We start from the raw sequence: 14,031 nt of genomic DNA, 5'->3' as shown, positions 1-14,031 counted from the left end.
TAGTGAGCACATGACCCTGAAGAGAATGCTGCTCATGCACACAGTCCTGCTCCTGGGGGAGACAGGCAAAGCTCTCAACTCGGTTAAACCTTTAGTCTCTTCTTTGCTCCTTGGGCCACAAGTCTTTGGATTTGCTGGACAGCTTTTGGCCAAGAGAGCAGCACAGATCTGCACGTGTGCTGGGCTGGGAGCGCGGTCAGCACTGCGCTGTTGTCTCCTGCCTAGGAGCTCTGTAGGGCTCTGCATCTTCTAACCAATTGCAGTGTGGGCTGATGTTAGAACTCAGCTGCATCGACTAAAGGCAGGGACTTGTATGCCATGGAAGATTGTTCTCTTTACCTGAGTCAGCAGCTTTCTTTGTGTCTGCTGCTCGTAGGTCTTCTGACAGGTTGCTGAGAGAATCCTCTTCACCTGTGTCTCCAGGCATGTCTGTGTGAACAAGGCTGTGTTAATGAGGGCACTGCCTTCCTGTGCCACATGCTGGAGGCACTGGCAAAAAGCCTAGAGACAGCAACCCAAGAGGCAGTCCTTGCCCCTGAGTATTCTCACAGAGCTAAGCCAGAGCCTGTGTTCTATATTTGACTTTACCATCTTCCAGGCCTACATTTGGCCATCATAATAGCACCTTCTCTGTGGGGTTGTGAGTGTGTAATCCAGAGTGTGATCTTTAACTCTGCTCTTTTCTTGTACATACCAGTAAAGGCTGTTGTAAACCCTGGGGGGTGTAGGTTTGTTGCTCTGCTCTAACTCTGCATGAATCCATTACCAAGTTCCTTGTCAATAACCACACAAACCTAAAGGCAGCCTCTGTGAACATTCGTGGTGCTATCCATTTTGCTGTCTTCACAATGGTTGTCTTGACTAGTTTGAAACTCTTGGAATCATAAAATCATAGAAGCATAGAATCAGGCAGGTTGGAAGAGAGCTCCAAGCTCAGCCAGCCCAACCTAGCACCCAGCCCTGCCCAACCAACCAGACCATGGCACTCAGTGCCCCAGCCAGGCTTGGCTGCAACACCTCCAGCCACGGCCACTCCACCACCTCCCTGGGCAGCCCATTCCAATGCCAATCACTCTCTCTGCCAGGAACTTCCTCCTCACAGCCAGCCTAGACCTGCCCTGGCACAGCTCCAGGCTGTGTCCCCTTCTTCTGTTGCTGGCTGCCTGGCAGCAGAGCCCAACCCCACCTGGCTACAGCCTCCCTGCAGGCAGCTGCAGGCAGCAATGAGCTCTGCCCTGAGCCTCCTCTGCTGCAGGCTGCACACCCCCAGCTCCCTCAGCCTCTCCTCACAGGGCTGTGCTCCAGGCCCCTCCCCAGCCTTGCTGCCCTTCTCTGCACACCTTCCAGCATCTCAACAGCTCTCTGCAATTCAGGAGCCCACAACTGGACACAGTACTCAAGGACACAAGACTGAGCAGTGCTGAGCACAGGGGCACAAGAACCTCCCTTGTCCTGCTGCCCACACTGCTCCTGAGCCAGCCCAGGATGCCATTGGCTCTGCTGCCCACCTGGGCACTGCTGCATCCTCTTCAGCTCCTCTCTGCCAGCACCCCCAGCTCTCTCTCTGCCTGCCTGCTCTCAGCCACTCTGTCCCCAGCCTGTAGTGCTGCTTGGGGTTGTTGTGGCCAAAGTGCAGAACCCTGCACTTGGCCTTGTTCAGTCTCAACCCCTTGGCCTCTGCCCGCCCATGCAGCCTGGCCAGGTCCCTCTGCAGGACTCTGCTACCCTCCAACAGCTCCACAGCTGCTCCTGGCTTGGTGTCTTTCCCAAAGGCCACTCAAACTGGGCTATTTGGGACCATGTGAGAAAGACACTTGAAGTATTTTTTTTAAAAAACAATTTTTATAACTACAGAGTTGAGTTTTCATCCCTCTGGTAACACAACCTGACCATTTCTCCAGTCCATTTTGTTTAATCAAAGCTGGAAACAGTCTCTTCTGCTGTGATTTTAATTGGAATGCTCTGTCTGTATCACTTTATCTTATCCTACATCTTCCATCTCTTTTCTTCCTCCTTTGGTTCTCAGTTCTGATAAACAGAGTTTGGGGCAGTCACTCATTCTGAAAGATGACCTGTTCTGAGACAACACTGCTAGGCAAAGTAGGAACTTTCCATCCAGTGGGTTTCCTCCCCCATCAGATTGGCTAATCCAGCTGGTTGCTCTTTCATAGAGTCAGAGAAGCAAGAGACCTCCAAACTTATCCAGTCCAATCTGTCCCCCTGCCCTATCCAATCAACCAGACCATGGCACCAGACCTAAGTGCCCCACCCAGGCTTTGCTTGAACACCTCCAGGAGGTTTGTTTGTATTTTGGGGTTTGGGTTTTTAGAATCATAGAATCAGTCAGGGTTGGAAGGGACCACAAGGATCAGCCAGTCCCAACCCCTCTGCCATGGCCAGGGACACCCTACCCTAGAGCAGGCTGCCCAGAGAGCCTTTTTTTAAGCTCTCTCTAGTGGTGGAAACCCGAAACTCTTAAATGCCATCTGGGTAGCTCAAGTACTTACCTATGGATTCCTTTTCTGATTTTGCTTCTGCCCACTCTGGAGGCCTCTCACTTTCATCATTGTCTGATTTCCTTGCTTGCTCCACGGTGCTGTGCCCCAGAATAGCATCCAGTTCACGGAAGAATTTCATACTTCTGCTTGTGCTCCCTGAGTCTTGGGCACTTTTTGCACTCTTGTACTCGTGTTTCAGGTTTTTGTATTTAGTCCTGCATTGCTTCCAGTCCCTGTCAATTCCAAACTTCTGAAGTCTAGCAGCAACCTGTTCAAATATTCTTTTGTTTCTCACGGTCCCCTCCAGCTGTTGCTGGATATTTCTGTCTGACCACACACGTATCAGAGCTCTGACTTCGTTAATAGTCCAGTGCTTGCCTCCTTCGTTTGCCACGGTCGGGATCAAAGCCGGTGCTTTGGAAGCCTCTGCTGCCGACGGTGCCTCACCTGCAGCGTCTGCGGGGAGGGGAGAGACACAGACAGGGGTTACCTGCACTGCGGAGCTGGGCTGGGGGAAGGACACAATGAGAAGGAAGTAGGCTGCTTCCTCATGGCTTGTCCCTCCAGGGGAAGATGGAGCAGAGCTGGCATCAAACCTAAGCTATTGGTTATTAATTTGCCAGCAGCTTTGTTAATTCTGACATCTTCTTTTTGCCTGCTCTTGAAAAGTGCCCTTAAGATAGTGCACATAGAGTCCAGCAAGCTAAGGGACACATTTCTGTGCCCTCAGGCACTGAACTTCTACTGGTAGCACCTTTGAGGATAACTACCAAGCTGCTGTGTGCTTCAGGTGTTGGGAATGAGCACTGTGACCTAGTCCTGTGCTAGCACAGTGCTGGGCCTTACATCACTGACACCAACATCAAGCCTCAGCCTTCTGCATTTATGTACCTGGAGAGGTTTAAACCTGCCGTGTGCACAAGGGCAAGAAGCTGAACAATCTCAGTCTTGAAATCCTGAGATCTTAACACAGCAGAGCCCTCCTGATCTAGTGGAGGTGTCCCTGCTCACTGCAGGGGGTTGGACTAGATGACCTTTAGGGGTCCCTTCCAACCCAGGTGATTCTATCATCTGTGGAGAGCTGAGGAATGGAGACTTCTTGCCTTAAGTCACAGAAGCACATCTGTGTGATAACAAGGCCAGTTCCCATGGTGCAGCACCTCCACTTTTCTCCAGGCTGGTGAAATATCTTTGCAAGTTTCTACTGTAAAACAAAACCATGCAAGCGGACAAACAAGTGCCTTATCTTCCCTGCAGATCTAATCTGTTTTTCATTGTCCTCCTGCCTTCAGTGTTGGTTTTCAGTATTAGGAGGTGAAGGATGGCATGCAGTTAGATAAAACACTCCAATGTCATTCTCCTGCATTTGTTTAACGTTTCCTTGTTTCTAATTTGCTTTAAGACTTTGTTTTGCTTGTCAGTTCGGTTTGGAAACTGGTTTGGAAAGTGGTTTCTCATGCATTTGCTAAATCTTCTCAAAGGTAGCTATTTAAACCCCCCACAGTTCCAGTGCTTTATCAAAGAGAGCAAATGTGAAGCTGCACAGTGGCTGACAGAGTTTTCTGCAGTCATACTGAAGTGATCAGTGCATTTGCCAGTGCCTTACTATAAGAGGTTGAGCCAGTTTAGAGGGGTTGGATGCCTTACAGTGACTGAGCTTTGTGTGATGACACAAAATCTGACCTTTGCTTAAACACCCAGCTGCAGTGGAGCATGCTTGTGTCTAACAACATGTCTGGGGACAAACCTGCCCCAGATAGAGGCATTCTGTGCTCATCTCTGTAATTCATCCTAACTGTGCCAAAGCAGTACTAATGGGTACCATATTTAAACCCCGTTAGCCCTATGCTAATCTGGACTCCACAGCAGGCAGCTCACTGAGTAGGACAGTTCTCAGGTGCCACATCAGTTGTGCTTTCTTCACTTCTTTTCCTGAAGAGGTGAAAGGAAATGGTTATGTGACTGCAGCTGTAGGAACTGCCATGGTGGACAGTGGCACCATCACATAAGCTTGATGTAGTCTCTGCTCGGTGTTAGCTACCTGTATTTGCAGAGCAGTTCATTCTTCACCAACTTCCAAATGTGGAAGCTGGTCCCTGCACCTCTCAGCCAAAGCTATGGGCAGAGTATGGGGCAGTTTGGCAGGAATGTGGTTTCTTTACTTTTGCAGACCATGATTTTCACCAGCAGGCTCATCTGCAGCTGAGCTGCCCTGCTGCTGTGGATACTGGCTGCAGTGAGTTCTAGTGACGTAGTGTAGTGCTGCATGCAGAGTATGGCTCAGGCCATACATTTCTGCTGCTATAAGCAGGAAGCACACGAGTTAGAGAAACTCCACAAGGGGACAGTGGGTATCACATCTGGCAGACTTTGCACTGGCACTAACAAACTCGAGGAGGTTGATATGATGAAGCTATATAGCATGGGGTGTGTCTGTAATGCGAACAATGGTCATGCAGCTGTTACATCACCCGCAGGCAGGCAGGATCCAGCGATGCCAAGAGACTGCTGAGTGCTAAAACTGGGAAGGAGGCGATGCAGAAAGGTGTCTGCTTTAAAGCTTTGCTGATCAGAAACTGAATGTGCCCTGACAGCCATGCTGCCTTCTTAGGCTTTGATCTCTGCACCATCATACTATACCTAGTCGGGCTGGTCTGACATGGGACATAAAAAGTAGTGGATCTCCTGGAACATCCTCATCATCTTCTAAAGAAACTGATATTTCACCTGGGAAGGAAAGAGATTTGAGGTGAAAAAGAGGTATGGACTAAAGTAGCTTAAATTAGTTTAAGTGAAAATGTCCATACACAGTGAAAAGCTTTGTCATCTCCACTCTCAATTCGTATTTCATTTAAAATCAAAATTCATTTGGCCTGGCCCCATAAGGTACATGAAATTATTTTGTCTTCCATAGAAAACATGTTTGAAGTGTATTTTAGAGTTCTTGCAGAAACTGACTTGATGCTGGTGACTCCTATGCTTGTCTGGCTCAGCATTTGGGGTGGACAGCAGAGTGAAAAGTAAGAGACACAAAATAAAAGCAGACTTTGCACATGAGTTCAGTTCACCACAAATCCGTTCATATAACAACAACAGATCCCAAGAGGAACACTCAGAGTATGCAGACAACAAGAATGTTCTGCAAAGACTTCTGGAAATCTGTGGAATTCAGTAATGGCATAGGAAAAGGGGGAAAGTATTGTGAGCAGAGAGCAGATTATTTGTAGCTAACTTTTCACAGTGGAGCTTTCCCAGAGTCGTTTCAAAAGCAGTGCTACAGCAATTGCCACCTGAAGTATTTTAAGCGGCATATGTAAGTCAGGCTCTGAACCAGCTTAATTTTCACACAGGACAGACTTTTCAGCTGTTCTGTGGTAATTTTCTGTAGCAGAAGGTTTGAAATGTTGATGGGCTGCTCCAGGAGCTGAGTGGCTGTCAGCTCCTAGCAAGGGGGGTCACACAGATCAAAGCTGTGTGTTCTGAGGTGCTGCGCTGCTTCATCACCAGAGTCAGCGAGGAGGTGCGGTTGGGATGCAGGCTGACCAAGTGAAGCTGCACTGGGAGCTCTATCAAAACACTATCCTAAATCCTGACTTTGAGCAAGGCTCAGGATGACTCAGAGGTGCAGTGCTCTGATCTCCCACTGCTCCCAGCTGTCAGCCCTGCTTCTCTGGCAGGAGCTGCGACCCGCTGCGGCCTGGCTGATGAAGGGAAAGCTGTGCTGATGCCTCCAGCACCAGCTGGGACTGGTGATTTACCTGCCCAAGGACTGCAAAGCAGGGGAAATGAATTCTCTTGGAAGGCTGCTGCATCTGCCATGGGCACTTGGGCCAGCAAGTTTTAATCGTTACATTGTGATATTAAAGAGGAACAATTTCTTATTTTCAGTAAATAAGAACAGTTAGCACAAACAGATGTTGGAATGTTTGATGTGGGGGGGGGATAATCTCATGAGCAAAAAATTATTCAATAAGAGTAGTGCATGTGTTAAAAAAACGTTTGTATATAAAATAGCTGTCACAGACTCACAGAAACACTCAGGCTGGCAAAGCCCCTCAGGATCACCAAGTCCAACCAAGAGCCCTACTTTACAAGCTTCACCCTAAACCATATCCCCAAGCACCACATCCAAACCACTTCTAAACACATCCAGGGTGGGCGACTCAACCATCTCCCTGGGCAGCTCATTCCAATGCTTGACCATTCTTGCTGGGAAAACATTTTTCCTGGTGTCCTGTCAGTGACATACTTTATGTTACAGTCCAGGCATGGGAAACTATGTAGAGTGGCATCCTCAAGTCAGCACTTCTGAAGGATCTTTTTCCACGTCTGGGTTTTCCCCATGTGACAACATTCTCATTGCTGATGCATTTCTGCCCAGACTTGGGGGTTTTCTGTGCTTGCTGTGCTAAGGCGAAAAGCAAAGGAAGTGGCCAGTGTATGTGTTTGCCAGTGCAGTGCATCAAGACCTCATCCAACCTGGCTTTGAACACCTCCAGGGAGGTTGTGGAGCACAGAATCAACCTCCCAGGGCAACTTGTGCCAGTGTCTCACAACCCTCACTGCAAACAGCTTCTTCCTAACATCCGGTTTCAATCTCCCCTCTGCCAGTTCAAACCCATTCCTCCTCCTCCTGTCATTCCCAGACCTTGTCAATAGTCCCTCCCCGGCCTTCCTATAGGCCCCCTTCAGACACAGGAAGGCTACTATAAGGTTTCCTCAAAGCCTTCTCTTCTCCAGGCTGCAGAGCCCCAACTCTTGTTCTTCAGTTCTTCAGTTACATGCTAGAGAAGTATAATCCAGTCTCATACAGCTAAGCTATTTTTTCCTTCGTTTCCCTTCCTTCCCCCCCCAGCAGTTGAGCTAGTCAGAGCTGCTCCTTCGTAGCTTTACAGTCAGGATGGGTGTGAGTCCTTAGACTGGGGCTAAGCAGACTGGTAAGAATGCAGTCCTTTGTTTGGGAGCATGCCCTGTGCCTTGTGCTTTTTAAACAGAACAAATCAGTATGGCTCCCAGGTGTTTGAAGAAAGATGTGCATGGCAGACAGTAGTACTTGGCACAGGCTTTAGCTTCTTGAGAGCATTTCATTTTTGCTACCCAACTCACAGTCCTACCTATCTTTGGTTCCTCCACTTCTGCCAAAATGAGGCTTCTCGGCCTCTTTACAAAGGGGAGGGACCATTTCCCCCTCCTCCTCTGGCACCCTGGTTGAAAGGGAGAAGCCCCAGAAGGGGACAGAAATGTATTGAGTCAGTTTGCCTCATTGAGGAGGACACCAACATAAAGGTAACGCAGTTCCCTTCCTGCCGCAGGCTGTGGGGCACCAGGCAGGCTCAGTGCTGGGGCAGGGGCAGCCAGATGCCTCCAGCCGCGTTGGGGAATCCTGTCCCCTTTTGCGGGAGCAGCACCCTCAGACGTGCCCAGATTTGTCAGCATCAGCTGCAGAGCCACAGATGCCTTCCAAGTGCCCTTCGAAAGTAGAGAGCTGGGCCGGCATGGCAACTCTGACTGCAGCTGCAGAAGGAGTGGGCCCCCGGTCTGGTGTTCCTGGCTTGGTTTGCATTCCTCGATGAAGGAAGCTGATGTTCTCACAGCTGTTCTCCCTGCTCCTTCTTGTGGCTGTATGCATTCTGCAGAGCTGCAGGACACATTTCTGTCTCGGTGTGTTTTCTTTTGCATGTTGAATTATGGTTGCTGGGACAAACTTTGCATTTAAAATCCTAACCAATTAATGTTGCACCATTACAGTTAATTGCAGTAAATTTTCCTGTGTCCATCAAACTCGTTAGTTTTTATGTTTGTTTATTTTTAAGGGAGTAACAAATGCCTGTGCATTGAAGAGATACATTTCATTATATCACTTAAAACCAGGCTGTCGTAACACTTCAGAACGAGGTGTGCATCACCCCGAGGGGATTGTCTTTTTAAAACATATATTCTAGTTAGAGATTCACAACTGAAATTAAGCTTCTGTGATTTAAACTGGCTGGAGGTCTAAGGCAGGAGAGAATTAGAATTAACTGTTGGTGCAAACTACTTCAAAACACAGAAGGTAATCTTAAGGACAGATCCTCACATGAAGGATGCTGCCTTAGTTTCATGTAGTCCTCAGACATGTAGCAGCTTCTACTCACCTCAGCTCTGCAAGTTCAAGAATAGAAATTGATTGCCACACATTAAAATATTATTAAGTTGCCATTTTAATGCAAAGTGACTTTGACAGATTAGAGACTGTCTGCTAGCAATGGCAAATTAAGGTCAAGCTTTTGGTTAAGGTAAACAGAAGACATGAAAAATGGCAATTTCTTTTTCTCAGGCTTGTCAAACAGATTGTAGAGGGAGATGTGCAAAGGTGCGAGGATGATCACACCTCACCGCTCCCCTTCCCCCCCTGCTAGTGCTGAGCTTTTTGTCCTGTTAAAAAATATTCACAATCTTAATTACTGCCAATTGCCACATACTTGTGGGAGCAAACAGCCAAGTTTATTTCTCCTTTCTTAGCCATCTTATTCTGGTATTTATAACTATTATGGGGGCCTATGCTTCGGTGCCATTTAGGATGTGAGGAGGAGATGTTAAGTGATGTCAGATAGCAGATTGACCCGAATGAAATGCACATGTCGAGGAGGCTGAACGAAACAAGAGATGCAAGCCCCTCCAGAATAAAAGCAGTTGCATTCCTTTGGTTTACCTGATAAACACGATGGGGTTTTCTTTCCCCCACTGCATCACACGTTTTAATGAGATGGTACTAAGCAGCCTCCTCTTTTTCCAACGTTTAAGTCGAATTGCTTACAACACAATTTACCTTCAGCCATCACACTTGTCCACTTACAGAGAGATAAGGCTAAAGATCCTAAATTTCACTTGTATCACAAATAATCATTAAAAGAAAAAGTAATAACAAATTAAAACGACAGCCTCAGCCTTTTACTTTCAAGTTTACACACGAATTAAAGCCCTACAAAGCCTCGCTTGCCAAAGTGCTGCAAACAAACGTCAAGGAGAAAGAAAAAGAGCTTTTCTTAACGTCATGCTCCGAGCCAGTGCAGGAGCCTTGGCACCAGCGGTGCCAGCAGCCTAATTCCGCCGGAATTGTGCCGTATTTAGCGGAATTGTGCTGTATTTACAGGCTTCGACACTGGTGGGTGCTAACATTTTATTCCCCTGCGCGGACGAGCGCATCAAGTCACTTCTAACAGAGCTGCTGGGGGCTGTGCAACCTCCTTTTCGGCTCTAGCAAACTCAGGCTTCCCCTTCGGTCCCTTCTGGGTTTTATGCAGGGAGGGAGGAGGGGAAAAAAAAAAAAGGAAGAAGAAGAAGAAGGGAAAAAAAAGGAAAGAAACAAACCCAGATTGTGGTTTGTTTTTTTTTACCTTGCGTGCTGTCTGCTGTGGGGCTTGTGTGGAGCCGTGGCTGGGTCGCAGAACAACACCTGCCGTTCTCTTCTGCTGCTAACTGTGTGACAGGTTCGTATCGCAATATGGCATCCAGGTCATGGAAAAACTTCATGGTTTTAGTGGCATCCCCCGAGGTGTGGGCATATTTAACCGTTCTGTACTCGTACTTGAGGTTTTTGTACTTTGCACGGCACTGTTTCCAGTCCCTGCAAACCCCCAACTCCTGCAACCTTTTAGCAATGTAGATAAAGATTCCTTTATTCCTCAGGGTGCCGTGGAGCTGCTTTCTGATGGTTTTTTCTGACCAGACGCTTAGCAAGGCTTTAACCTCCTCCTCAGTCCAATGCTTCCCTGCTCCACTCTCCATGTTGAAAGTGACCTGGAAATGATTCACTATTTCTAGCCAAGACTTTGTTTCCTAGGAAACCAGACGGCTGGTTGTCAGTAAGCTGCGCCGAGATGAAAGGATCTGGTTTTACTGGCTCAAGCCGCCTGAGGGGAGTAACTTGAGAAGCTGCCAAATAAGCAGGCTGGGCGCTGAGGCCGCCGAGCCAAGCAGCTCCGGCGGGAGGCGGGCGCGGCCGGGAGGCGAGGGGCCCGCGGCCGGCACCCCGGCGGGGAAGGCGAGGGGCCCGCGGCCGGCACCCCGGCGGGGAAGGCGAGGGGCCCGCGGCCGGCACTCCGATGGGGAAGGCGAGGGGCCCGCGGCCGGCACCCCGGCGGGGAGACGAGGGGCCCGCGGCCGGCAGCGCGGCGGGGAAGGCGAGGGGCCCGCGGCCGGCACCCCGGCGGGGAAGGCGAGGGCCCGCGGCCGGCACCCCGGCGGCGCCTTCCTGGGCCGCCTTTAACCCCGCTGGGGAAGGGAGTTGGCGGCGAGCTGGGTGCTGTGCTCGGCGCTGTAGGGAGGAGAGAAGGACTGAGTCGCCCCATCCTGCTCCACCGGAGAAGAAGCAAAGGCGACTGAACGCCCGCCCGGCCCGCTTGTCTCGCCAGCCATGGCGGCCGCCCCTGTGCCCCCGTTACAGGCGCTCGTCGTGGGGGGAACTTGTTTTCCAGTGACGGTCACATACACACGTTTCGAACTCTGATATCGGTGGTGTTATTAGTGGTGATTTAATCGGAGGCTCGCACGGGTGAAAAGCTGACTGGTAACGAATCGTGTCGGTGCCGTTGAGCTCCATGAAGGCTGTGGCCAGCAGGGGCCTCTCCCGCAGGATGTTTGCTTCCCTCTCCCTCGCTATTGATTTTGTTAATGTTCGAGGGACGGTGCCAGGATCTAAATGACAATTGCCCGGAATATTAACGTTGGGATTAAAAGCTGCTGTGTGCAGCACATCGAGTTTTACTACCAGCCCTTGTGATTGTAGCTGGGGCACCTTCCCCGGTTAAATGAAGCGTTTAAGAACGTCCTCATCTCCGACCTCTCTCTTGCTGATTCGTGTCAGTAACAGAATATATCCCTCCAAGTGTGGGTGAAGTTTGTTTTGCTTTGCTTTTGGTAAGCAAACGTGCCGTTAAAGTGTGCTTTGCACAGAGCTGAGGGTAGTGACTCCTGCCTCAGGAGCTGGGGATGCTCGGTTGTAGGTCAGCATCCAGCCTGGAGGCTTTTGTTGTGCCCGGTTTTAGAGTTGCTTATGCTGAATAGTTCCAGTGGCTTCGGCTGGGTTAAACCAGCCCAGTGCACAAATAGCATCTTTGTCTAATAGTCTGCACGTAAAACCAAGCAGGCTGGAAGAGAGCTCCAAGCTCATCCAGCCCTACCTAGCACCCAGCCCTGCCCAACCAACCAGACCATGGCACTAAGTGCCCCAGCCAGGCTTGGCTGCAACACCTCCAGCCACGGCCACTCCACCACCTCCCTGGGCAGCCCATTCCAATGCCAATCACTCTCTCTGCCAGCAACTTCCTCCTCACACACAGCCTAGACCTGCCCTGCCACAGCTTGAGGCTGTGTCCCCTTCTTCTGTTGCTGGCTGCCTGGCAGCAGAGCCCAACCCCACCTGGCTTTGCTTTTCAGTCATTGTTATACATGAGAGTGACAGGAGCTTGTCGGTGCACCAAAGCCCCTGGGAATGTTTCAAGGTGGTGAGTACATGGCAGCAGTTTTGTTAGTAGTGATCTTCTGCCTTGTTCCAGGATGCCTTTTAAAGGAAAATGGAGCAGCCTGCACTGTTACCCACACAAAAGTCCAGTCTGCAGAGCATATCTTTTCAGTGGATGAGGAATGAGACCCTGAAATGAGTTGCCCAGGGGGGTGGTGGAAGCCTCATCCCTGGAGGTATTTAAGGCCAGGCTGAATGAGGCTCTGGGCAGCCTGATCTAGTGTGAAGAGTCCCTGGCCATGGCAGGGGGTTTGGAACTGGATGATCCTTGCACTCCCTTCCAACCCTGACTGATTCTATGATTCTATGGTTCTATGAGTTATAAACCTTGGGCAGCTGGGCATTATTCTGCCTGCCTCTGGCAAGGCAGCATCAGGGAGCCAGCCAGGGTAAGGAGAGCAGAGAGCAGGCAAGGGAGATCTGCCATTTCAGCTGATCCAGCTCTTCTGCTCAGCCACCAGCCTGGGGCTGATCTGCTCTCAGAAGCATTTTGGTTTGCAGTGGCTGCTCTGTGCCAGACTTGTTTTGTTTGAGTTCAGAAGCCGAGATGATCTATATTGGTTTTTTGTGCTCAGAGGCTTTCACAGAGGGTCCATAAACCTTTTATAGCTGTACATGCCAGCTTGACTGCTCAAGTGCAAGAATGCAAGAGCTTTTGCATTGGTGATCCGTGGAGGGGGCACTGTATTCCTTCAGGCAAAACCATCGGTTTCTTAACACCCCCCTCAAACCCAAGCAGAAATAGAGCAGTTATACAGCCTGCTGCAGAGCCTAGACTATCACTCTGAAGTGGCTTTTCAGATTAAGCACTCGCTGTTATTTTATGCCCAGACCAAAATAGGGCTGCAGTAAGATCCTGAGCCAGTGCTTATTATTGGAGAGGTCCTCATTGAGTTCAGTGGGTTGAGGCACAAACCCTCGGTGACTGTTTTGAAATAAAGCATAACGTGGGCAAGAAAGCAGTTTTGCTTACAGGCCTGTAAAACAAAACAACACATGAGCTCACATTACAATTTCATGTTGGAAAGAGCAGCTGAAAACCCATCAGCTCATGCTCATTCTAAGCATTTCAGTTCCTTATGTTAAGTGTGTTTTGTCCACAGGGGCCAGGAGAGTGCTGGAATTGTGACCAGTGATGGAGAGTCATCCCAGTCATTCAAAGTGCACAAGGTAAACGGAAAAGCAGTGCTCTGCAGGTGCCTCAAAGTTTGTTTCAGCTAGGAAACAGAAGAGCTAGAGGGAGAGTAACAGTGTTTTGGTGGAGTGTTTTGGTTTTGTCAGTGTGATACTACCTTCTTCTGTAACTTGGGCAATTTCTGTGTTCAGTGCATGTTAAAACAAATAGGCCAATACTATCCTGCTGGACATACCCATGCACAGAGTGGCAGACACAAGAGGTATGCAGATAAGGCTGCTGATGGCACAAAAACTACTTAGCAAAACCATCCTGCACCGAAAGTGTTAACTGAGGAGCACCAATGCAACATGAGATCCAGAGAAAAGAAACAGGCTGTGCACAATTGAACGGATGACTAATCCTTGCCTTAGTGAGACTCAAGGAAGTGGCAGCTACTTTACCCATAGGTAAAAATAAACAGAATAAAAGATTGATTGAAGTCCTGAGAAGGTCACACAGTCTTTCCTGAGCTGAGAGAATCCATAGGGATGATAAAAGACATAAAATGGCCACAGCCTCGAGAGCATTATGCCAGGAGGATACCAGCATGCTATGGGAACATTTCTGCTCATACTCTATTGAAGAATGATCAGACAAAAATTAATCATCAGCCTATTCTATCCTGGAAGAGTAGAAAAATAAGAAGAGCAGGAAGGAAGGAAATAAGGAAGAGCAGGAAATAAAACTACATTGGCAAAAATAACAGTGGGGCAATTCTTGACATGTGTTCTCTGACCACAAGCACTTTGTCTCTGAGGAAGATGAACGAAGTTGTTACATGAGTCCAAGCACAGGAAGTGCTGTGCTGCAGCAGCTTGTAGACCTATGCATGACTGCTCAATGCCTCACGCAGA

The 14,031-nt window shown here is 49.1% G+C and overlaps 2 protein-coding genes across 3 annotated transcripts in view; one reads left to right on the top strand and one right to left on the bottom strand.

Annotated features, from left to right (window-relative positions):
- PAICS (phosphoribosylaminoimidazole carboxylase and phosphoribosylaminoimidazolesuccinocarboxamide synthase) overlaps positions 1–10,334 on the bottom strand; it is a 43,416-nt gene extending 33,082 nt beyond the window's left edge. The window contains exons 1-4 of the mRNA XM_064149336.1: positions 9,875–10,334; positions 5,139–5,225; positions 2,508–2,954; positions 340–429 (exon numbers count right to left, since the gene is read on the bottom strand). Coding sequence (XP_064005406.1) covers positions 340–429; positions 2,508–2,954; positions 5,139–5,225; positions 9,875–10,265 — 1,015 coding nt within the window. The 5' untranslated portion in view covers positions 10,266–10,334. The remainder of the gene's footprint in view (positions 1–339; positions 430–2,507; positions 2,955–5,138; positions 5,226–9,874) is intronic.
- Positions 1–14,031, top strand: part of PPAT (phosphoribosyl pyrophosphate amidotransferase) — a 53,009-nt gene that overhangs the window by 24,065 nt on the left and 14,913 nt on the right. The window contains exons 1-2 of one of the 2 annotated variants that reach the window (XM_064149338.1): positions 9,825–9,967; positions 13,104–13,170. Coding sequence is in view for 1 of the 2 variants with exons in the window: in XM_064149337.1 (XP_064005407.1) it covers positions 13,104–13,170 (67 nt within the window). In the remaining variant the exon portion in view is untranslated. Of the gene's footprint in view, positions 1–9,824; positions 9,968–13,103; positions 13,171–14,031 lie in introns of those variants that run through there. The other variant, XM_064149337.1, reaches the window with a different exon arrangement.

The sequence above is a fragment of the Pogoniulus pusillus genome, chromosome 9 (assembly GCF_015220805.1).
Source record: "Pogoniulus pusillus isolate bPogPus1 chromosome 9, bPogPus1.pri, whole genome shotgun sequence".
In the NCBI taxonomy this organism is placed as follows: domain Eukaryota; kingdom Metazoa; phylum Chordata; class Aves; order Piciformes; family Lybiidae; genus Pogoniulus; species Pogoniulus pusillus.
Note: the sequence above shows the minus strand (reverse complement) of the source record. Positions and strands in the feature narration are given on the sequence as shown.